We start from the raw sequence: 25037 nt of genomic DNA, 5'->3' as shown, positions 1-25037 counted from the left end.
TATTTTATTATATAAACAATATTAAATAACACGTGATATTTTATAAATATTTTTACGGAATGTATTTTGTATTTTTAAAAATTCACAACCCAGAACTAAGTGAAAAACTTTAAACTTCAGAAGTTATTTAAATTGAGAAATAAGGATAAATAAATAGCTTTAATCACATTTCTTAAAAACATGACAAAATTATAAACGTGAATGTTTTTTTTAAAAAGGAAAAGACAGATGCAAAACTATCCATTTGCTCTGAGAGCTCCGGTGTCACATGCCAAACACTTTTCATTCACAGTACATGTAAACAAACTTGCGTTCCAAACGCACTTCTTTCACTTAAAAGTTTACGTATTTATTAAGAACAAACGTATACACCGGCGCTTACCTGCATTTTTCTCCGTTTATTTCGGGACTCCCTTCGCGCGACGGACTTAAACCACTGCCATTCACTATTGTTGGGAATACAAAGCGTCATTCTCTTGTCGCTATGGCACCGTAACGTTTGCAAACTGATATCAGCTCTCCCATTGGTCGACAGACGTGTCAATCACGTTCAATATTCAAATATATACGGCGCTCTCATTGGTGGTTGGAAAAACCCACACAGTTTTTAGTTAAGTGTTTACTGTTTACTAATATTGCTGCTTGTGACTGAGTGCACTTAATAGCAGACGATTATTTTAACAGTAGGAATGAACGTACATGTATTAAATAACATTCACTGACGTTTTATTTAAAACAGCAGTATTGCGTGGACTATGCTAACACAAGATTACAAACGGCGTTGTTTCATTCAGGTAATTTAGTGTAATCTTTCCGAAATACAGTACGTTGAGAAATATAAGCGTAAAATGCGTGTTTACAGTTGCAGTGCATTGTTTTTAAATGTTGGTTCATATCCATGACACCACACCCAGGTCACTGAGCACTAACGTCTTTCTTCTTATCAGCAAACACCTTTCATGAAGCCATCACAGACAAAGAAGGAGGTGTTCACATTCATATGTGGACCCTGGACCACAAAACCAGAAGTAGCACGGGTATATTTTTAGCAAATAGCAAAAAATACCTTGTATGTGTCAAAATTATCCATTTTTCTTTTATGCCAAAAATCATTAGGAGATTAAGTAAAGATCATGTCCCATGAAGATAAATTTCCTACCATAAATATATCAAAACCCTTATTTTTGAATAGTAATATGCATTGCTAAGAACTTCATTTGGACAGCTTTAAAGGCAATTTTCTCAATATTTAGATTTTTTTTGCACCCTCTGATTCTAGATTTTTTAAATAGTTGTATCTCGGCTAAATATTGTCCTATCCTAAGTAACCATACGGCAGGTCCACATTTGTACTCCGGTTTGTGGACCATGTGCACAATTTAAGGCACAGCAGAAAGGATTAACTATCTTGTCCGCACATTAAGAAGAATTAAAGAGCATGTGGTGGTGCATTAACCATTATAATGTTTGGGTGCAAGTCAGGTTCAATCTATCAGGTCACTTTGGTGAATCTTTGAGGTTAAGTGACAAATAAGGACAGTCTGAGATAATGAAAAAGGAGATTTGGAAAAATCAAGTTTTAAACACATGCGACAAATGTTGATTCCATTTGATTCAAAACGACTTATGCCAACATTTATTTTTGTATTTTTATTAATTTTTCTCTTTTACAGTCTTTGGACAGTTGGACCACCGAGACATTTTTGACACCTGACAAAAATATCAAAATGATTTTTGTATATTTTAACAGATCTAAGCTAAATATGAGCATATAAACTGCTACCAAAACAACTGCATTTTGTAACATTTAATAACATGTTACATTTTGCTAGATTGTGCTATGCTATAACAGTGTAATTGTAACACTGGACTGTAATAGAACTAACTAAACTAACATTGTCTTCGACCATTTTGAATCCTTGTCAGTCTTATCCAGTTTACATTATCACCAACCATTTGGTGTTATCTGTCTGACCTGAACTTCTGCCCTCCTGGAGTTTTCTTGAACACGGTATCCTTTTAAAGAATGCTTTAAAAGCAATCTGAAATCTTTTAGATGTCAACCATAATTGACATTACATTGACTAAATAATTAGCCAGGAATCTAACACAGACATTTAGAAATCAGTTTTCTTAAACAACACTTTTTGTGTCACATAACAGTCAACTTTGAACTTTTGAGAATTGCAATTTGATTCAGACAGTTTGAATCAGGTGTTGGATAAATAGTCATTTCCTCAAATGTTTCTTGCGTAGTTTACATATTTGATTATTGTAGAAGACTTAACAGTGTCTAAACAGGTCTAAAATGCACAGCTAACTAGTCGGTTATAGCTTTTATACTTAGATAGCATATAGCGACATTTTCTCAGCAAAGACAAAAAAGGTCCTTATCCCGTATCTGAGGTCTTGTCACTCAGTTGTAGGTGTTCCTAAACCCTTTGAGACTGGGGTAGACGGAACAGGAATCATCTTTTCCAGGAGGTTCATCATTCGCTCCTGAAGCTGGAGGCTCTGCACCTGCAGGAAGTTCTGCTGATGCATAACGCGGCGAACTTCGTGACATGCCTCCTCAACGGCGCGGCTTATCCTGCGTTGCTCCTGCAGCATTGCGTCCAGGACACGCAGCTTCTTTCGCCGCAGTGACACATGTGAAAGCCTCCGCCTCTTATGTGGCTGGGACCTGAAGATGGACAGACATGCATTTATAAAATCCATAATTATGATTCTGAAATGCATCTGTGATCGAACATGTTACCTGGTCTCAAAAGAACTCTCAGAGTTTTCTGTTAGGCCTTCCTCCTCATCATTGATTTCTCTCTCCTCTGAGGAACCAGTGTACTCTGGGAGAAACCCACTTGGCGGAGCTGATTGGGGTACAGAAGACTCGATTTGAGAGGTAGAGGGGCCAGACGTCGAGAGGTTTGGTGGGCTCATGTGGCCGTGGTCTGGTACCTTTGACAAGATCCTCTCAATGGATTTGTAGTACGGCCAGTCGGGTGTAGCATTGCTTCCATTTGCTGTGTACTTCAGCTTCCTGTTAGAAAAAGATACTGTTGGAGTACCTATACACTGCAAAAAAGGTTTGTCTTACTTAGTATTTTTGTCTTGTTTCTAGTCAAAAGTATCTAAAAATTCTTAAATTGAGATTAATGTACTAAATAAGCAAAATGACGCAAGATATTTAGTCTTGTTTCCGGGGGGGGGGGGGGGGGGGAAACAAGCAACTTAAGTTCGACTTGTTTTAAGCAAAATTTACTTAATTTAGTTTTTCCCCTGGAAACAAGGCTGAATATCTTACGTCATTTTGCTTATCTAGTAAATGCATCTCAATTTAAGAAGTTTTAGATATTTTGACTAGAAACAAGACAAAAATACTAAGTAAGACAAGCTTTTTTTTTTTTTTTTTTTTTTTTGCAGTGTAATGTTGTAGTGTGAAAAGTGTATTAGCTTAAGAGAATGGATTACAAATTTTAGAATCGCACTAATCTGTTCACCCAAAAGCTTACCCTCATGTCGTTCCAAACCTATAAGACCTTCGATATTTTCGATATATATATTCTAAGATATTTTTGATGAAATCCCAGAGCTTTCTGACCCTCCATAGTCAATATCCTAATATGTGTTCCGAAGATTAACGAAGGTCTTACAGGTTTGGAACAGCCTGAGAGTGAATAATTAATGACAGAATTTTTATTTTTGGGTGAACTATCCTTTTTGTGGTAGATAATGGCAATAGACGTTAAATCGTGGGAGGGAGAGATTGTTATTTTTGCGCACAAAAAGTATTCTTGTGGCTTCATAAAATAACCACTGAGGCACATGGACTATTTTGTCGATGTTCTTGGTACCTTTCTGTGCCTTGAACGTGGTGGGACCCTTGCTGTCTAAGCAGGGCCAGAAAGCTCTTGGATTTCATCAGAAATATCTTAATTTGTGTTCCGAAGTGAACGAAGGTCTTACGGGTTAACTGTGATATTTTAGAGAAAATGTAAGGGAATTTGTAAAAACATAACTATTGTAAAAGCTATATTCTGCAAATGTAAACATAATAAACTGAATAAAATATATTTTTAAGAGTGCTTCATATATCTTATATGGAGCCTCCAACATAGACCACAGAAACTAAAACGGGTATAAATCTTACAATCACTCTTTCGTGTATAGGCTATATATTACAGTATAAGACTTTTACCCACCACAACATTTGTTTTTTTCTGTGATGTGACAAAGTGATTTTAATTTGATTCACATTGTTTTTATGTTGTCTTGGTTTTCAAGTATGTTTAGTGTTGTTTAAATTCGATATACAGGTCTTGACATGGTGAAACTGGTATGTCATTTTGTTTTAAAATGATTCTGACTGCAAGCTGTTCTCCAAGCGTTTTTCCATCTCTAATCTATCTCATTGTTTTCTAAAACCGTAAGCATGCATAGGTTTGTTGTGGACACTGCACTTGACGTAAATTTCGTCATCAGCACAGTCCGCTGTTATCCGCGTGTAAACTCAATTTTATCAAAAATATCTTAATTTGTTTTGCAAAGATTAACAAAGGTCTTACCTGTTTGGAACGACATGAGGGTGAGTAATTAATGAAAGAATTTTCAATTTTGGGTGAACTATCCCTTTAAAAAAAATCGACCACGATAGTGACTTTTGGCATAAAAATTAACTGTGATATGTTAGATCAATTGTAAGTTAATTTGTGAAAACAGAACCATTTTAAAAGCTATATTCTGCAGCTGTAAACACTTTCCCATAGCTGTTTAGTATACTGCAATAGTTGAAATCTGCATAAAATGGACGAAAATAAAGCTCACACAGTGGTCAAAAGTCATTCCTGTTCCTATCCTCTGAATGAACTGAATCAAATATATTTTTAAGATTGCTTCATATTGTGCGTATCTCTCTATGAAGCCTCCAACATAGACCACAGAAACTAAACGGGAATAATCTTATAATCACTCTTTTGTGTAGGCGATATCACAGTATTTACAATACACCACTGCACCCAAAACTTTTACCCACCACAACGTTTGTTTACTGCGATGTGAGAACGTGATTTTGATTTGATTCACATTGTTTTTATGTTGTCTTGGTTCTCAAGAATGTTTGCTTTCATATTTGCGTTCTTTGTTTTTTTTTTTAATTCGATGTGTAGATAATGGTACGCCGTTTTGTTTTAGAACGGTTTTGACTGCATTGCTGTCCTCCAAGCGCTTCTGCATCACTAATGCCTCTGTTGCATCTCATTGTTTACTGAAACCGAAAGCATGCATACTTCTTGTAGCGGACACTGCGTCTGACGTAAATTTCGTCATCCGCACAGTCCGCTGCTGTCCGAGGGTATCCCGAATTCAGCGCAGATTTCTGCGCGAACAACAGCGCACATGCAGTGCGCATCGAACGCTAGTAGGTAGTGCGCATGCGTCAATCGCGGGAGTCCGAGCTCACAGCCAATGCGGTGCGTTCTGAAAGACTTGCACACTCAAGTGTGCACAACACTAAGCGAAAAGAATAAAACAAAGCATACTTGGGCATTTATCTTAATGTAAAAGACCTGCATTTTACGAAGTCACAAGAGTAGTGACTTAGTGATAAACTAAATGAACAAATAGATAGATAGCGCAACATTTACTTGCCTGAATTGGAAAGTCATGTTGGTAATCTTCATCTTAATCTCCTCCCTGTGTCGCTGCTCCCCGGTTAATTCGTAAAGTTGCTTAGCCATTGTCTCGTAGATCTTAGCATTGCGCTTAGCCTTCTTTAGCTCTGTGACATACTCTTCCCAAATGTACACAAGAGCTTTCATCTCGGAATCCGTCCAGTTCCGAGCCCTCCTGTGCTTCTCGTTGGAGCCCGGCACAGTGTAGCTAAAGCAGAGGTCCTCAGAGGCCATTTTAAGAGCAGATTATGTACCTTTCTCTCGGGTTTATGATTTAAGCTTGATTCTTTCTCAGTGCAGTCTGTTTTCCTGGCCTTACTTTGCTTTCTCAAGCATGTGCTTGTGTGTGCGAGAGACAGGCCTCTGCTGCCCTTCCCCCCATGCTTAGTTAAGAGGCCTCAAAATGGAACCTGGAGGGCTGGAGCGATCGCTTTAAAAGCTTTTAAAGAGGGAAGTTCGTCAGCATGATGTCAAGTTACCCTGGCAACAGCCCGTTAAGGCCCTCCTCTTCTAGCCAAACCCTTCCCCTTCTCCTCTACTCTTTTGTCTCTGTCAGTCTACAGCAAAAAGCTTTTAGCTGAAAGCCAACAAAGTGGGTCGGGCAGGGAGAAAATCTGCATGTGAAATACGACTCCTCTAGGGACTGAGAGCGGCAGAGTGTGCTGTTGCCTAGGCAACCGGTCTCTCTCCAGACCACTTAGTCCGAGCGTTTATGAGCTTAAAAGCTTTTAATAGAGAAGGGGCTAGAGGCACATCACAGAGAAAGTTCATTTGCACCCGATATGACGCCTTTAAAACTACAAGAAAATTGAGAGAAAAATTTATGCTTTTTTGGTGTTGGATCCAAAAACGAGCAACCAGACTGATTTGGCTTTAAACTTGGTCTAAAATGGTTTTGGAAACATGCAAGTTCATTTTGCAGGCATGCTGCGGCACGAAACTTGTTTAGGTTAGCGTAATTACCCCTCTGGCTCTGAGCCCTTTTTACCACAGTACATTTGCCCTCAAACACTTCCTCGACTCTGACCACACCCGAGTGTTTCAGATTACATCTTTAACTACAGGGGGTCTCTGACAGGACTTTGGGGGTAGGGCTTTGGGGGGCAGGGTTATCTCGTGCACTCTTGACAGATTACCAGCTGAGATGACACACGGTGCATGTGCTCCTTTATGGCTAACTCAGTGTTAACCGCATTATGTGCTTCGCCCATCTGTCTAGACACATCGCCTTCACATCAAGAGACATTAAGAGACATTTGGAGACATTTCTGACTGACATGAGTGCAGATCTACTTTACGGGAAAGGCCAGCTTGGCTATATATGTGTGTGTGTGTGTGTGTGTGTGTGTGTGTGTGTGTGTGTGTGTGTGTGTGTTTAATGGTACATCAATTATATTTGTGACCCTGGACCACAAAACCAGTCATAAGTGGCAAGGGTATATTTGTAGCAATAGCCAACAATACATTGTGTGAGTCAAAATTATCAATTTTTCTTTTATGCTAAAAATCATTAGGGTACTATGTAAAGATCATGTTAGATGAAGATATTTTGTAAGTTTCCTACCGCAAATATATCAAAACACAATTTTTGATTAACAATATGCATTGCTAAGAACTTAATTTGGTCAACTTTAAAGGCGATTTTCTTAATATTTAGATTTTTTGCACCCTCAGATTCCAGATTTTCAAACAGTTGTATCTCAGCCAAATTGTCCTATCCTAAACAAACCATACATCAATGGAAAAGGTGCAAAAAAAAAAAATCTAAATATTGAGAAAATCGCTTTTAAAATTGTTCAAATGAAGTTCTGAACAATGCATATTACTAATCAAAAATTAAGTTTTGATATATTTATATTAGGGAATTTACAAAATATCTTCATGGAGCATGATCTTTTCTTAATATCCTAAGGATTTTTTTGGCAAAAGAAAAATGTATAATTTTGAACCATACAATGTATTGTTGGCTAATACAAATATACCTGTGCTACTTAAGACATTTTCAAAACAGAATGTGATCTATCTATCTATCTATCTATCTATCTATCTATCTATCTATCTATCTATCTATCTATCTATCTATCTATCTGTCTGTCTGTCATCTATAGATAGGGGTTATAAATTGACGAACGATAGATAGAACGATAGATAGAACGATAGAACGATAGATAGAACGATAGATAGATAGATAGATAGATAGATAGATAGATAGATAGATAGATAATATATAGGAAATAGATATATATATAATTAAAAAAACAATTAGGATATTAAGTAAAGATCATGTTCATATCAAAACTTAATTTTTGTAATAATTAGTAATATGCATTGATCAGAACTTCATTTGAACAACTTTAAAAGCGATTTTCTCAATATTTAGGTTTTTTTTCTATCTATCGTTTTATCTATCGTTCTATCTATCTGTCATCTAGATAGGGTTTATAGATGGATAAAATTCTGTTTTAAAATGTTCAAATATAATGAGTAAATATAAAATTATGTATACATACATATTTTGAGATTCATACTAAACCTGTTTTTTGAAATTGTTCTGATACAGATTCACGGTTATGTAACACGTATAACATAAAAGCGTTAATTAACAGGACGGATCATCTGCCTGTAGAGGAAATGCCCTGGTCTTAGGGGGGACCAGATGGTCTGTTAATTTTGTCATGATAAAATTTTAATTTAGAGAGAGAGAGCGAGAGAGAGCAGACATCCTATTGCCATCTTGATAGATTCTGTCTAGTGCTGATGTTGGGCCATATTGAGAATATTGCAGTAAAATAGATGTCTACCAACAACCTTGTCAGGTAATAATGCTTTTGGGGGGGGGGGGGGGGGGGATTCTTATAGGAAATAATAGTTTAATATCTACAGCGTGCATATTAAATTGTGTTATTAGTACTTTATCTGTCATAGGCCACTAAGCCGAGTGTAGATCCTGGCTGTTGTTTTGATGTAGGTTATTTTAGTTGAACATCGCCCCCTACTGAGGTAAATATTTAGTGCCGGGCTGACATAGGTTAAATGTGAGGGGAAAAAAATCAAAACAAAACCAGCATTACCATTTTTTTGAGTGCCTTTAATATTTATTCAGTATTCCAGCAGCTATTTAATATGCAAGAGTTGTTTTGTACATTTTATATTATACAGCATCATTAGTTCTCCTAGCTCCGTTCTCTGTCTTCACAGTTTTCGTCCTGGCAGCGATGCCATTTTCACTGTTGTCTCCATAGCAACTATCATGAGGAATTTGGCTGGACAATAAATCAAATCATACAAGTGCAATAAAAAGAAATTAAAAACTTCACAGTGGAAAAAAAACAACCTAATAGCTTATAAGAAAAAGTTAAATCAATTAAAAGTATATTATAAAAAAAGAAATGATACAAGAAAAAGAAATACTCATTTACTTCCACGACATGCTTTTGGATGCAGGGAGGAAAATAATTGTGTACATAAAACACATACATACAGCACATCAACTATAAATGTAAGCTTACACATTTGCATGTACATACATGCAGTCGTTTCGTCAACAGCTTTGTAAACAGGTCCACCATAGACCTACCGAAAACCGACCAGAAAGGCAACCGGAGATAGTTTGTCCACAGGATACAACTTCAACGGACTTAACAGGGTAGGTTAGTCGCTCTTAATAACCATTTAAAAAGCCGACACCTTCAACTTCGGAGAATCTAAACCTTATTCATGATTAAAAAAAAAAAAAAACACTAGAATTGAGCTTGGCTCAGTTTTTTTGCACAGGCCCTGTTTGAAATTCTCCGCTCTCCGACAGCAAATCCAATCTTAGAGAAATGAGTTAGTGTTTTCACTAAATTTGTGCGTTGTCCGTCCGTTGGCCGCCAATCTCACCTTGGCTCAAAATGTCTTTAATACTGATTAACAAAGCAGTTTGCATTGAATGTCTCTCTTTCAGTCCCTGGACAGAGATTGGTCTCCATCCCAAAATCAGCGACAATACAGGTTTCTCATTTCGACGTTATAAAATAATGTAAGATACAGTAAAATAAGTACAAATATAAGTGGTTAATGTAAATACTGCAAACATTTCGAAAACTATGTCGTCAAATAAATACCATGGTTATTACTGGAATGTATATGTTAACAAGTGCCACTATGAGGCAGTAAACATTCACGTTCCAGCATCTAAAACTGCGACTGGAGCTTCAAAGTTAGCAACAAGTGGTGGCCTCGGTCACACCGAGGACGTAATCGTCTCTGCGCCGAATGATACAACTACATGCACAGAAGTACCTTTGTTTTGCGGATCCTTCACAGAACTACAATACATTAAATGGTTGAACAGACACCGGCAGTTCGGTTTTCGTCTATGTCTGAAGCCCACTAGCGACAAAATTGCACCGTACCAACTCTAGTTCCCGTGGGGAGGAAGCTTACAGTAACTTTCAAAAAGATAACAGCTCCACCACGATATCGCGCACAGTGCAATGTTGTTTGTAAATCCCAGCTCTTGCGGCTGGCCGTCCCACTTCTGCCAGGCTCGTACAATTTTTTTTAGCAGTAGGAGGGCTAATATCACTGAAAAAACTGAGCGATGATGACTTAGAAACCTTTAAACTCCGTTTTTTTTTACTTCGAAAGTGTCTCAGGTTTTCTGAGAAACAAGAGCTGGGAATTGAATTCAGATTTGGCAACACTAACACAAAAAACATTCAGTCTTTGTCGTCCGACTTGGATTTTCAGTCCCTCAGACACTCTTCCTCAGTGATGCCTTGCGCCCTCAGCTCTTCCAAGACGTTGTCAAGGTGACCGGAGTCTGGGTAACCGTGGCCGGTCAGGTTGGAGCCAAACTCGGTTTTGTGATGCACCTCGTTCCAAATGACCGTGTCCGTCTCGCCCGTAGTGCTGGATGTGCCCACTGAGAAGATCAGCCGGCGATCCCAAGCAACCAGCAACAGCTTCAACACCTATTAGAGAAGCAAGTGTTTAGAATAAAAGCTGAAAAACCTTACAATTTGAAGTTTATATGTACATTAATAAGAGCATCAAGTCATGGTATCTCAAAGCTTTTAAAGACCTTTATAAGACCTTACATACTAAACTGTACAATGTCTATAAAAAAGAAGCAAATATAGCTGCAAGCAGCGATTACCGGGGTTCAAATGATTTAAAAATGCATTTTTGGCAAATCCAGGTTATTAACCATAGAAATATAATTTTCTTTCTAACGCTTTTGACTGCTACAGCACCAGTTGTGGTCCGATCTCCTTAAAACTTTGCATGCTTGTTTAGAATACCTGTCGCATGTGCTCAGCAGGTTTCGTGAAGTTTTGAGCTTTTCTTTAGGCTTTATAGGATTTTGGGTAAATTTGGACTGGCCCCTTTTCTAAAGACCCGGTTACAGCCACCCAAAGGGTAAATTTCAACATTTAAAAAAAAAATATTGACCTACAGAATCTAGATAATTGCACTGCAGTGTTTTTTTCCAGATTGAGCAAAAAAACCTAGGACTAGTTTGCATAAGTAGGTTTTTGACATCTCAATCGTTTAAAAAATGATTTGATTTACAGCAGTGGTTCCAGAAGCAAAGTTGTTTGGAATGAGGGGTACTATCGTATGATATAAATATTGCACGTATTTATGAAAAAATGTGCAATGTAAAATCATTTACACCCTTGAAAAATGTGATATTCGAGCTTCAACCAAATTTTGTTCCAATTGGCCTCCATTAACCTTGTCTAACAGGTGCTCCAATTTCATCGGCCAATGGTGGCCATGTTTTCTGAGATACGCAAATGTCCTTATAGACACTTGTGGCACTTTAGACCAAGACCGTTCACAGTGATTTTCATGTTGAAAAGACAAATGGTTACTCAGTTATAGTCATTTTTATGTCATTCATTTGCTTTGACCTCAGATTAAGTGCTTAAATAAGTGTTTTGAGTCTGGCAAAAATATCTCATTCTGGTCAGGAGTTATAGGCATTTTACTAAAAGTGGCCCTTTCGAATGTTTTGGCGTCCCTTTGCGTTCCAATTGGGCGAGGACTATTCTGCAAAAGTAGGTTTTTAAAAAAAGACGACATATCCAAAAATGTCACCACAAGACATAATACACTTGTGCCTGCGACTGATGGTTTAGCAGTTATGAGCAATTTATATTTTTGTTCACTGTAGTGCCCCTGTCAGGCCTATTGGGGCGAGCCTTGGTCACGTTGTAGACCAGGGGTCCCCAAACTTTTTTCTGAGAGGGCCACAAAATGTTCTATTCTTTAATGGTGGGCCGGTTGGTTTATAAAAGAAAATACCATGGGCCGGACTGACTACTAGTAGTAGTATTATTATTTTATTTTGATTTTACCTGTATTTATTCAACCTTTTAATGCTAGAATAGTTTATTTTGTTATGCACCACACAGACAACTGATCATTTATTTTCAAAAGATATACAGGTGAATCTCAATAAATTAGAATGTTGTGGAAAAGTTAATTTATTTCAGTAATTCAACTCAAATTGTTAAACTTGTGTATTAAATACATTTAATGCACACATACTGAAGCAGTTTAATTCTTTGGTTCTTTTAATTGTGATGATTTGGCTCACATTTAACAAAAATCCACCAATTCACTATCTCAACAAATTAAAGGTCTCCTGAGCCGTCAAAATGGTTTCTCAGTTTGGTTCACTAGGCTACACAATCATGGGGAAAACTGCTGATCTGACAGTTGTCCAGAAGACAAGCATTGACACCCTTCACAAGGAGGGTAAGCAACAAACATTCATTGGGAAAGAAGCTGGCTGTTCACAAAGTGCTGTATCCAAGCATATTAGCAGAAAGTTGAGTGGAAGGAAAAAAATGTAGAAGAAAAAGATGCACAACCAACCAACAGAACCGCAGCCTTGAGAGGCTTGTCAAGCAAAATCGATTCAAGAATCCACTGTGTTTTTTGAATCACATGTCAAACTCTGCCTTCATCATTTTCAGCGCTTCCACAGACTTTTCAACTGGGAATGGGGCCACTGGTTTCTCAGCTGAAAAACTTTGGGAAACTGGGATATGAGTGAAGTCTTGCTTTCGCACCTGTCCCACAAGCAGTGCTAGTTTCACCTCAAACACTATTGAGTCATTTTGTCATCACTCTGAATTTTCTAGCTGTCTCGCGCATCACCTGTTCGATTGCGATGACACATTATGTTGAATGTACCATTCTGTTGGTGGATTTAACAAATAATTAGGCTATGTTAATAACCAAGGGAAATTTTAGTTTGAAAGCCAACCTTTATAATCAAATACCGATATGATAAGTAAAACATATTTAAAATTTTTCTTTTTCAATTTTTCTGGCATTGTTCAGAGGGCCGGTCCAAATGTGGGGGCTTAGTTTGAGGACCCCTGTTGTAGACGATGTGAGTACTACCATCCCTCTAAGTTTCAAGTCTCTAGAACTTACGGTTTGGTCTTACGTTCAGTTTTTTACATGTTGATAGCAAATCCGTGCTAAACTTCAAATTTCAGCCCCAGGAGTCAAAATAAAAAATTATGTATATATGCATTATTTGTTAATAGCAAACCGCCCTGACACTGCCAGCCTGTAGAATGCGCAACAGCACCATGTTTTGATTTAATAGATTAAATTTGATTTTGAGTTTTAATTTAGATTTAATTCAATCGTCGTAATCATTTAAAATTAAATAATCACATTTAGCCATATTGTGATTCCTATTTTTCCGTCCCTAAATGTAAAGTTCCACTGAATCGCTTTGAAAACACGCTGCATTTTTATTTTTATATTATTTGACCACATAATTTCAACTGAAACTGGAAGAGAAGGCAGGACATATCAAGCAGCCCCACCTCCTTTTTTAAATAGCCAATAGCGCTTTATTTATATTAGCTTGGGGCCGAGCCCTTGAGCTCGGTAAACAGCGTGCGACAGCCACAATCTCAGCCTTTTCGTGATAAGATATAGCATTCTGCGTAGAATTCAGATGAATCTGATGCATTTTATGGTCTGTGCCAGTTTGCACATATGATTCGCTCTGTGCTATCGTGTCTTTGGACTGGAGCAGACTGTGTGCACACTGTGGTAGTTTGCGTGACTTCTTCGCACCAATGGAAAACATATTTACACTGTCTAAATCATTCCCCATCCCCTATATAGTGCATTCACCATACAGAAAATACAAATTCTGTGAATAAGATTTCAGCCACAGCTTCAGCGTCTATTTACAGTGTTGGGGGCAGGACACTTCAGATTCTAGAGAGCATTTGATTGGACAGAAAGTTTGATGAGAAGCTGAAGTGCAGAGTAATGTCATCAAAATTGTTGATCCATATCGGTGGAAGATTGCGAAAGTAAGTTTTGAATGCAAATTCTTCTAAATGCAAATTTTGGCATTGTTCTGGAGCACACCATTTTATTGACCCTTGTTCTGTTAGTAAACATTGTGATGTTTTTCTGTGGGTGGAGCTTAGGTGGAGGCAAAAAGAATCCCCTGACCACTTCACTAACACTAGCTATTATAGTTTGTCAGCTTGTTTAATAACAATAACTGGATACAATCTGATTGTACCTGCATATGTAAGGTCACTCACTGTCCGGGACCGCATTTGCTATTTGAATAAGTTATCTTTAATAGAAGAAACTAGATTGGCGACCCATACATGCTTAACGTTACTCAAAGGATGGATGATCTGACAGGATTAGCTCGGTTGAGTGATTCAAATCTGGAGAAACCTAACCTGTATATTAAAGAGAAACTCACTTTTATCTAGTCATGAAGATGTATGTATATTTCAATTTCATCAGGAAACAATTTTCACAGCTAACTTACATAAGAGTGAACTGGGCCAAAATACAAAAAAAAAAAATGTTAAACATTCAATGTGATTGATATATTATTTGAAGATTGATGATCATGTAATGGCCAAATAGTTATTTTAAAGTATATACCTCCTGTAAATGATGTAAGTTTACAATGACATTTCAGTACCTTTAGATTACTTACATACAGTACATTTAATGTAAGATGTATATTTTCTAGAAATAAAAATTCTGTATTTGATTATTCTTACCAAGTTTTTCTTACCAAAATCAATCACAACAATGTACATACAATTACAGATGATTAAGCATATAAATCGTCAATTTGTTGTTTTACACGCATGCACACAGACATTATTTCATACACAACATAGTCGGAGATGCATAAGTCAAAGTCAAAGTCAAAGTCAACTTTATTGTCAATTCTGCCACATGTACAGGACATACAGAGAATTGAAATTGCGTTACTCTCAGACCCATGGTGCATACAAGTAACATTAAATACAAACAGTAACATTAAATACAAAGGTAGAATTAAAAAAAATATGAATAAATACAAATAAACATAATATATAAAATTTAAAACACAATATACAAGTAAGGGCACATGGTAGAGAGTGCAAACCACGTAAACAATGTAAACAATGTAGTGCAACAGAGCTTGTAAAGTGTAAAAGTGTCAGAGCAGTCTTGTTACTGTCTATGAATAGTGTGAGGTAGTTGGCAGACCAATGCTGCACAAAGTGACTGGTGCAGGTCAGTGTGTGTGTGTGTGTGTGTGTGTGTGTGTGTTAGAGTTCAGAAAGTTGTGGGGCAGAAGAGGGGAGTGGGGGCAGAGCCGGGAGAGAGTTGAGCTTCCTGACAGCCTGGTGGGTGAAGCTGTCCTTCAGTCTGCTGGTCCTGGCCTGGAGACTCCGCAGTCTCCTCCCTGATGGCAGCAGGCTGAAGAAGCTTTGCATTGGGTGGGTGGGATCGGCTGCTATGCAGAGGGCTTTTTTGGGTGAGACGTGTGCTGTAGATGTCTTGGAGGGAGGGGAGAGGGACACCGATGATTCTCTCAGCTGCTCTGACTATGCGTTGGAGAGTTTTTTGGCAGGACGCATTGCAGGCTCCAAACCACACAGTGATGCAGCTAGACAGGATGCTCTCGATGGTTCCTCGGTAGAATGTGTACATGATGGGGGCTGGTGCTCTTGCTCTTCTTAGTTTGCGGAGGAAGTAGAGACGCTGCTGTGATTTCTTGGCCAGTGCAGTGGTGTTGTTTGTCCAGGAGAGATCCTCAGTGATGTGCACACCCAGGAACTTGGTGCTGCTCACTCTCTCCACAGACGCACCGTTGATGGTCAGAGGAGCATGCTGAGTGTGCGCTCTTCTGAAGTCAACAACAATCTCTTTCGTCTTCTCCACATTCAGAGAGAGATTGTTGTCTCCGCACCACGTGGCCAGGCGGCTCACCTCGCTTCTGTAGTTTGTCTCATCCCTGTTGCTAATGAGACCCACCACAGTCGTGTCATCCGCAAACTTGATGAAGAGGTTGGAGCTGTGTGACGGAGTGCAGTCGTGGGTCAGCAGAGTGAAGAGGAGGGGGCTCAGCACACATCCCTGAGGTGCCCCCGTGTTCAGAATGATAGTGCTGGATGTGTTACTGCCGACCCGTACTGCTTGTGGTCTTCCTGTGAGGAAATCCAACAGCCAGTTACACAGTGAGGTGTTGAGCCCCAGCTGGATCAGTTTTTGTGTGAGCTGTTGTGGGATTATAGTGTTAAATGCTGAACTGAAGTCTAGTGTTGGGCGATATGCTCAATTTTCATATCGCCCTATCGTCAGCCAGAGAGATCGCCGATACACGATACTATCGTGCTAATTTAATTAATTATCTATGTACTAAATTCCTTATTCTTTTTGTAAAGGTAGACTTGCTATTGGCATATGATTAAGTTGTGCGTGTACAGAGCGCTGACTATAGTTCTGCCGGAGTTGTTCAAGTTACTTTCGGTTTCATTCTCTGCTATCGTCAGTGAGCGAGTTGTAGAAATGTGCGTGCATGAATGTAAATGAATGAATCTTTCTTTACCCGTCATATTGCGATAATGTTACCGCTGTATGTCTGACCGTTGTCATCAGTTCTTGTTGTAGTTCAGTCCATTTAGAATGTGGAGAAGTGATGCGCTTGTAATTCACGTGTGTATGTTTAGCGCCATTTGATCGCATCGTAGATGAATGTTTATGTTTACTATATACAGACAGATTATGATACATCGTAATTAATTCAGCCTGAACCACGTTTTACTACCTCTGTTATCCTAATGACTGCAATGCTAATATAATATAACACTCCCGTTAGAATCAGTTAATCTATCACCTTACTGTATAATGTAAATCTCCCATTTTCACTCGTTAAGGCGACGTGGCCTCTCTATGCGTGTGTTTATACCGCGGCAAGTTTCTGAAGCATCCTAGAACCGACTCTCTGCACTGCATTGTTAAAGTTAAGTTCTTTGTTGACGGATAATAATAATAATCGTCTTGCTATCGTCAAAGGCATCAGCAACAGGCGATATCTCTGACTATCGTCGATACACGATACTATCGTCTATCGGCACAACCCTACTGAAGTCTATGAAAAGCATTCGGACATATGAGTCTTTTTTGTCCAGGTGTGTGAGTGCAGAGTGGAGTGCAGTGGAGATGGCATCATCGGTCGAGCGGTTGGGCCGATATGCAAACTGGAAGGGGTCCAGTGAGGGGGAAAGGACAGATTTAATGTGCTGCATGACTAGCCGTTCAAAGCACTTCATGAGGATGTGAGTAAGTGCAACTGGACGGTAGTCATTAAAGCAGGAAGGAGATGACTTTTTTGGCACCGGAATGATCGTGGTTGCTTTGAAACAGGTGGGGACGACAGCCTGGGAGAGTGAGATGTTAAAGATGTCTGTGAAGACATCAGTGAGTTCCACTGCACAGTCTCTCAGTACACGACCAGGAATGTTGTCAGGACCCGGAGCTTTGCGAGCGTTGATCCTGCTGAGGGATCTCCTCACACTGTCCGGGGACAAAGTCATCACCTGGTCACCAGGAGGGGGTGGGGTCTTCTGTGCTGTGGTGCTGTTTTGCACTTCAAAGCGAGCGAAGAAGGTGTTCAGCTCGTTCAGCAGGGAGATGGTGCTGTCGCAGGTCTGTGGAGGGGGCTTGTAATCTGTGATGGTCTGTATGCCCCGCCACAGGCTCCGTGTGTCTCTGCTGTCAACGAGATATTCCTCTGGAGTACTGTCTTTTAGCCTCTCTGATGCCACGGGAAAGGTTGGCCCTAGCTGTCTTCAGGCTCACCTCGTCTCCAGCTCTGAAGGCAGCGTTCCGAGCTTTCAGCAGCCTGTAGACCTCCCCTGTCATCCATGGCTTTTGGTTGGCACGGACAGTAATGGTTTTGGTGACTGTTACATCCTCAGTGCATTTGATAATGTAGGCTGTAACAGTCTCTGTGTACTCCTGGAGGTCAGTGGTGTTGTTGTAAGTGGCAGCCTGTTTAAACATATTCCAGTCTGTGGTGTTAAAGCAGTCCTGTAAAACCTCTGAAGACCCCTCTGGCCACACTTGTATCTGCTTACGAACCGGTTTGGTGACTTTAACAAGCGGTCTGTAAGAGGGCATTAGCATAACAGTGATGTGATCAGAGGCGCCGAGGTGGGGGAGGGGAAAAGCTTTGTAAGCTCCTCTCTGGGTGGTGTAAACAAGGTCCAGTGTATTTTTCCCCGTGTTGGAAAGTCAATGTGTTGCTGTATTTTTGGAAACACACTCTTTAAGTCTGCATGATTGAAATCCCCAGCCACGATGAGAAAAGCATCGGGGTGAGCTGTTTGCTGCTCACTGATGTGCTGATATAGTTCATATAGTGCCTCGCTCCTGTAGTTGTTGGAGGTGGGAGGGATGTACACAGCACACAGCAGTATAGCTGTATATTCCCTCGGTAGGTAGAACGGCCGGCACTTAATAACCATAAATTCCAGCACTGGTGAGCAGTATTTGCAGACTACAACAGCATCGCGGCACCAAGCGTCACTGATATAAACACAAAGTCCGCCACCGCGGGTCATACCCCCCGTGACGAAAACCCTGTCGGCCCGATAGCATGTCAGCTGGTCGAGCTGAATGGCGTGGTCTGGGACACTGTCGCTGAGCCATGTTTCCGTGAACACAAAAACACAACAGTCCTTTACATTCCGTTGAGATGAACGTAGTAGTCGGATGTAGTCCAGTTTGTTGTCTAATGAGCGTACGTTGGCCAGAACGATGGAAGGGATAGCGGGTTTGTGTGGGCTAGCCGCTGGCCTAGCTCGGATACCTCCGCGCTTACCCCTCTTCTGCTTCCTCTCACACCGCTTGAGGCGCATCCATTGTGGGCGAGGTGCAGGAGTGGGGGTCGGTGATTGAGTAGGCCTCCGGAGCAGACCCAGATCATTCAGCTCTTCAGCGTCCACAGAGTTCAACTTAAAAACTTTGTTTCTGCCGATGTCGAGCAAAAATGTTCGGCTATAAACGCGCTTAAGGGCAGATAAACGCGACGAAGACGTACAAAAACACTGCGACTTACAGGACGAAAAACACGAAAACACTGTTTGGTCGGGAGACAGAGAAGCCGCTGCGTGTGCACGCGCCGCCATCTTGAGTTGAAGAAAAAAGCAATCTTGAAGAAATAAGAAATCTTTAGACGCGTAACATAAACCATAAGCCATAACAAAAGTCAACACTTTATTTAACCTTTTCTGATAAGAAGGGTGCGCTACAAACGCAAGCATTTATGACAATCATGTCTGTCCAGTCCTCTCGTTTTATCGCGTTTAATAGCTGACGTCGTTTTTTGTCTGGCAAAGGCAGCAGGTATGTGATAAAATTTCAAACTGAAGCCTGTACTACGTTGATTCTGGAATCCAACAATCCAAAGATGATATTTTAAGCTCCTTATGAAGCTGAAACTTTGTTGGTTTGAAGTGGCCGCCTCCAGTTTTCCCTTTGTTTTGCCTCCAGCTAGTACTGTGATGTAATCGTGACGTCGCCACTAAAAGGATCTATAGATCACCTTAAAGCAAACATGTTCACACTAAAAGCCAAAAAACTTTGATTTCACGGGGACTTTAAGACCTTATGAAAATCTGAAGACTTTTCTTAGAATTGAACTTTTTGGGTGAACCATCCCTATACTATATAGTCTTTTCACAGCCGTAACCTTGATAAACTAAACTAAACTAAATGTAAGATTTATAAGGACACTCTGAGACTCTGTAAGTGTGTATTAGATTGTGGTTATTAATGTCTGGAAACTCACCAGGCGGCCTTTTTCACTGTCAGGGAGGTAGCAGTGTCTTGGAAATCCACGGGCTGTGAAGGGCTTCCCGGGGTTGGGATGCTCTGGACCCTAAAACAATCACAGACAGGGCCGTTTAGACATACATTATAGTTATATAACATATGCATGCTGTTATATAACACTGCAGGAGCTCAACATACAATATAGGTGATATAAATGGCAATGTGAATGAATGCACAGTACTTTTAAACAAGTTCTAAATGAAAAGCCTTACCTGAATGCCAGGCGGTATGTTGTAGATAATCCGGATGGTTTTGCAGTCAGGGTGTCCAGGAAGGGAGTGAGGAATGACGTGGTACTCCATCTTTCCTGGTGGCTGGTTGCCGGTTTTAACACCGTAGATGGTCTTGCAGGTGGGACACTGAAGGCTGCCGTCTTTGTTGCCGTTGTTGTACATGGCCACCAGGCACTGCAGGTGGTACTGATGCCCACACTGAGACAGACGACCCACTGACTCTGCCCGAGAAATGCCACCGACACCTGGCCCTTTGTAGCCAGATGGGCCACAGAGGGACTCCATGCAGATTGTACAATCCTAAAAAAAGATCGGAAGTAATAGAGAAAAAGAAAGAAAGTAAAAAAAAATTAATCAAGTTTGATGAATCTAATGAAAGATAATTAAAGTAATAATTTAAATGAAAAAAAAAAGTATTATATTTTAATTAAAATGATTTAAATAATTAAAAATAATTGAAAAATATGAATCACGTATGTTTACCTCCTCAGGTGGGTTGCGGACTTTCTGAAGATATCTTCTAACAACCTCTTCTGAAGTTCTACCTGCTCAAATGAAAGAAAACGTAAGTTAAATCAAATAAGGATTTAGAGAAATAATCTGTCACAGAGGTGTAACATGATATATGAAATAAAATATTTTATTGTAATCTATTATGTATTGTTTATACATACACTACTGGTCTAAAGTTTAGAACAATTAAGATTTTTCATATTTTTAAAAAACGTCTCTTATGCTTACTAAGACTGCATTTATTTGATTAAAAATACAGTAAAAACAGTAATTATGTGAAATATTATTAATATTATTAAAATTTTCTATTTTTTTGTGATATTTGTTATTATTATTAATACTATTAAAAATAATGTTATTAATAATAATATTTTACAATATAATTTTTTTATCATCGTATTTTTATTTAAAAAAAAACTAAAGTTTTGACCAGTTGTGTGCGTGTGTATAAATAAATAAATAAACAATCTTTTTTTAAATAATAAAATTAAATACGTTTGATAATGTATATTATTACAATATATGTATATATTTTAAAATTAATAAATGAGTATTAAATAAAAATACATTTTTACAGTTCACTTATATATATGCTAATATAGTAAGTTATTAATTATAATAAGTTAGTAATTAGATATAATGCTAATATTTACATTTCTCTATTTTATTTTTTGTTATTAATAAAACATTAAATAATATTTAATATTTTTATATATATAATATTTAAATATTTTTTTAAATATTTTATTGTATTTATTAATTTTTTTTAATATATTTTTAATATTTATATTAAAAAATATTTTACAGTACACTTAAATACAATGCAAATATGAAATTTTTTCAATTTTTTATTTAATTTTTAACAATATTTGCTATTATTATTAATATTAAATAATATTATTAATATTTCACAGTATCACTGTTTTTATTGTAAAAAAATTTAAGTTTAAAAAAACTTTTATTCGACAATTTTGATCAGTTGTGTGTATTTTACAGTACACTTAAATGCTAATATTTACACTTCTTTTTTAGTGATTTGTTGTTATTATTATTAATAATATTAAATATTAATATTATTAATAATATTTGAGAATATTACTGCTTTTATCATATTTAAAAAATAACTTAATTATTCATAACTTCTGATCAGTTGTGTATGTATAAATATATAAATATTTTTTAAATAATAAAATCAAATAAGTTTGATAATGTATATTATTAAAATATATGCATATATTTGAATGAAATGTCACAAATTTGCGTATTTGCTCTGAAACCAGCAGCGCACAGCCTAGATTTATGCCTGTATAAGATATATGATTTATATCTTATACAGTATTATAGTTAGTCGATCTAAAACGGTGATTGTGCATTAAAAGCTGTCACAAAAAGAGTGGCCTAAACTTTTTTTTTTTTTTTTTACTTAATTTTTTTTAACAGTAATTGTAATTTCCAAAAAATGTCATTGCTCCTTGCCTTTGCGGGCCTGCTTCTTTGTGGTTTTCCGGCAGCAGTGGCCAAGTCCTGGCACAGGTTTGATGTCGCTCTTGCTGACAGGTGGGGGGTGAAGCACAAGTTTGGGTGGCCGGGTCAAGCAGACTGGGAGTCCAGCAGCGCTCATTAGAATACCAGTGATCCCTAACCAATCAGAAAAGACAATTCCATTTACTTTGTATCCATCTATTTTAGTTTCAGTATATTTGCTTATTCCAAATGTTACTATATTTAACCATCAGAGTCGCTATTTATAACTTATCCGCATACTGTTTCTCACCTGCCAAAGCTGGATGGACAGGACTGGATCCATTTAAGTTCTTCACAGGGACGGTGGGGACTCTATAAAGGTGTAAAAAAAGAAATAAGACATGAAACACATGCTTCCACTACGCAAGCAACCGCTCACCAATCAGAAACACCCACACACAGACACACCTCAACGGTCTTATCGATAATCATAATCTGGATCCGAACAAAAATAACCATGTTGTTGTCGCAGCTACACCTGCTTGCGTATCAACCCCATCCTGACCCGCAGACATGCCGAGTCACGCTGCGGTATGTAAACCAGGTCACACCTTCTGTCAAACCCGCTGCTGCCACTAACAAAAACTGGCACTGAGTCAGCAGACAACAGCAGTGTGTGCTGAACATCAAAACCTCACATGACCAGACAACCTGTTGTCCATATGTGAGGATATTCAGCCAGTGTGGATCTCAACATAGGAGTAAAACAATAAAAGTTAACCAACAGTGATATTTTGGACAACTAAAAACGACTCTCAAACCAAGAGAACTACAAGTAAAGGCAACTTATGTGAAATTGTTTTTAAAGGAGAAGGAAAATTTACAGATAATTAACTCATCCTCTTGTCATCCAAGATGTTTATGCCTTAATTTCTTTTCGGCTGAAGAAAGAATGTTTTTTGAGGCAAACATTTCAGGATTTCTCTCTATATAGTGCACTGTAACCGATTTTAGTAATTTAGTAAGATATTGTAAAATGTATATACAGTGTTTTACTGTAAACTGCTAAGGATTATGGGAAAATATATGATCACTACTGTAATTCTCCACTACTGTAAATCCGTTTACAGTAAACTACTGTCAATTTACTGCTTTTGCTGTAATTTGGAACAAATTAATGCAGGTTTGGTGAGCAGAAGAGAATTCTTTAAAACAATCTTAGTGTTCAAAAACTTATGACTGCTAGTGTACTTACTTATTTTTGCTTTTCAGTATGTGTATGTTTGCCATGATACAAAGTCTCCAGGGGACTGTGGTGATGCCTTTTTTCTGCTGTATCCTAGAGGTCAACATTTGTAATTTGTACTTTTAAAAAGAAAATGTTCAACAATTAAAAAGAATATTATCAGAACTAATGCTTATGAGTTATTGTGATTTTTATGGGGTTGGGGTGGTAAAAATCTTGAATTACAGTGCTGTACGACAATTGGATTGTTTTTACAGGTAAAAAAATGTTTAAAATAAATGAAAATAAACTCCATAGTACTGATACTGTAATTGAAAATACAGTAAAAACACTGTAAATGAAATTACAGTAAAAATACTGTAAATAAAATACAGTAAAGACCTTTTAGTACTGTAAATGCACTTACAGTAATAATACTGTAAACATTTTTACAGTAACTTACTGGAATCCAGCTGCCAGTAAGTTACTGTAAAATTTACAGCAAACTTTTTACAGTGTGGACTTCCAAAATGCAGTTTAAATGCAGCTTCAGTGGGCTCTAAAAGATCCCAGCAGAGGAAGAAGGGTCTTATCTAGCCGAACAATTGGTATTTTAAAAAATACAATTTATATACTCTTTAACCTCAAATGCTCATCTTGTGTAGCTCTGTCCAATCTGGTTCAATACAGTTAGGGTATGTCGGAAAACTTTCATCTCATTTTCTTCTTTCTACATCACTGCAGAAGTACCAACCAAGTGTTTACAAAGTGAACGCGTAAGAAGGGTCAAACGGCCTTTACAAAAAACGTTAAAACAGCGATGTAGGACGATTTTGAAATTGGTTTTCGACGTATCCTAAATGTATTGAACTGGAATGCACAGAGTTGACACAGTGCTAGACAAAATGAGCTTTGTAGGTTAAAAAGTATATAAATTGTCAATATTTTTAGAAAATAACCAATCTTATCATTAGATGAGACCCTTCTTCCTCGGCTGGGATCGTTTAAAGCCCTTTGAAGCTGCATTTAAACTGCATTTTGGAGTTCAAACTCACGGGTACCATAGAAGTCCACTATATGGAGAACATTCTTGAAATTTTTTCCTCAAAAAACGATTTCTTTACGACTGAAGAAAGAAAGACATGAACATCTTTGATGGCAAAGGGGTGAGTAAATTATCTGTAAATTTTGGTTTTGGAAGTGAACTGCTTCTTTAAGTTAAACTCAAAGACCAAACCAAACAACAATAACCTTTGACACAGTATTCTACCGTTTCCTAAAAAATACTACACTTTTCTACACCCTATAATTAAGAGTTGGCAGTTAAAAACGTTTAAAAACCTATTAGCTTACCAATTACTGAATGAACGTAACAACTAGTATAACATGTTCGAAGATACTCACTGTTTGACCTTGATAACAGTCATGTTTTCTCAACTATTCCGATGATCTCCAAAAACACAGTTGGAAAAACGTAAGAGTAATTGTTTGAATTCTGCCTTCTCAAACTTCTTCAATGAATGTTTTCGCAGTTTCTGTAGTCAGATTGATTTGTTTTCCCTCTCTAGAGAACTTGGAATCGATGTAGATTTGTTCATTTATATCCCCTGTCTCTTTCTCCGAGTTGTTCTTCTGCTGGATGAGGTTGTCTTGCGTCGCTCTGTCAGCCGTCACTCTTATAGTGCTAATCCTCGAGTTTCCATCTGTTGACAAGCAGCTAGGAAAGGAGGTGATCCACGTCACAGAGAGCGGGATTAC

The 25037-nt window shown here is 38.1% G+C and overlaps 2 protein-coding genes across 3 annotated transcripts in view; both read right to left on the bottom strand.

The window, feature by feature from the left end:
* Window positions 1-1670: 1670 nt before the first annotated feature.
* Window positions 1671-6063, bottom strand: msantd1 (Myb/SANT-like DNA-binding domain containing 1). The gene is made up of 3 exons (XM_073836370.1): window positions 5640-6063; window positions 2759-3033; window positions 1671-2683 (listed from the first exon to the last, which is right to left on the bottom strand). The coding sequence occupies exons 1-3, from the start codon at window positions 5898-5900 to the stop codon at window positions 2413-2415; spliced, it is 807 nt and encodes a 268-aa protein (XP_073692471.1). The 5' UTR covers window positions 5901-6063; the 3' UTR covers window positions 1671-2412.
* A 2670-nt stretch (window positions 6064-8733) lies between these two features.
* Window positions 8734-25037, bottom strand: part of dtx4a (deltex 4, E3 ubiquitin ligase a) — a 37403-nt gene continuing 21099 nt past the window's right edge. For both annotated transcript variants that reach the window (XM_073836368.1, XM_073836369.1), the window contains 6 exons: window positions 22365-22426; window positions 22067-22228; window positions 20561-20622; window positions 20057-20377; window positions 19801-19890; window positions 8734-10624 (listed from right to left, as the gene is read on the bottom strand). In XM_073836368.1, the coding sequence (XP_073692469.1) occupies window positions 10397-10624; window positions 19801-19890; window positions 20057-20377; window positions 20561-20622; window positions 22067-22228; window positions 22365-22426 (925 nt within the window). In that variant the 3' untranslated portion in view covers window positions 8734-10396. The remainder of the gene's footprint in view (window positions 10625-19800; window positions 19891-20056; window positions 20378-20560; window positions 20623-22066; window positions 22229-22364; window positions 22427-25037) is intronic.

Source organism: Garra rufa, chromosome 3 (genome assembly GCF_049309525.1).
Source record: "Garra rufa chromosome 3, GarRuf1.0, whole genome shotgun sequence".
NCBI lineage: Eukaryota > Metazoa > Chordata > Actinopteri > Cypriniformes > Cyprinidae > Garra > Garra rufa.
This window is presented reverse-complemented; position numbering and strand designations above follow the sequence as displayed.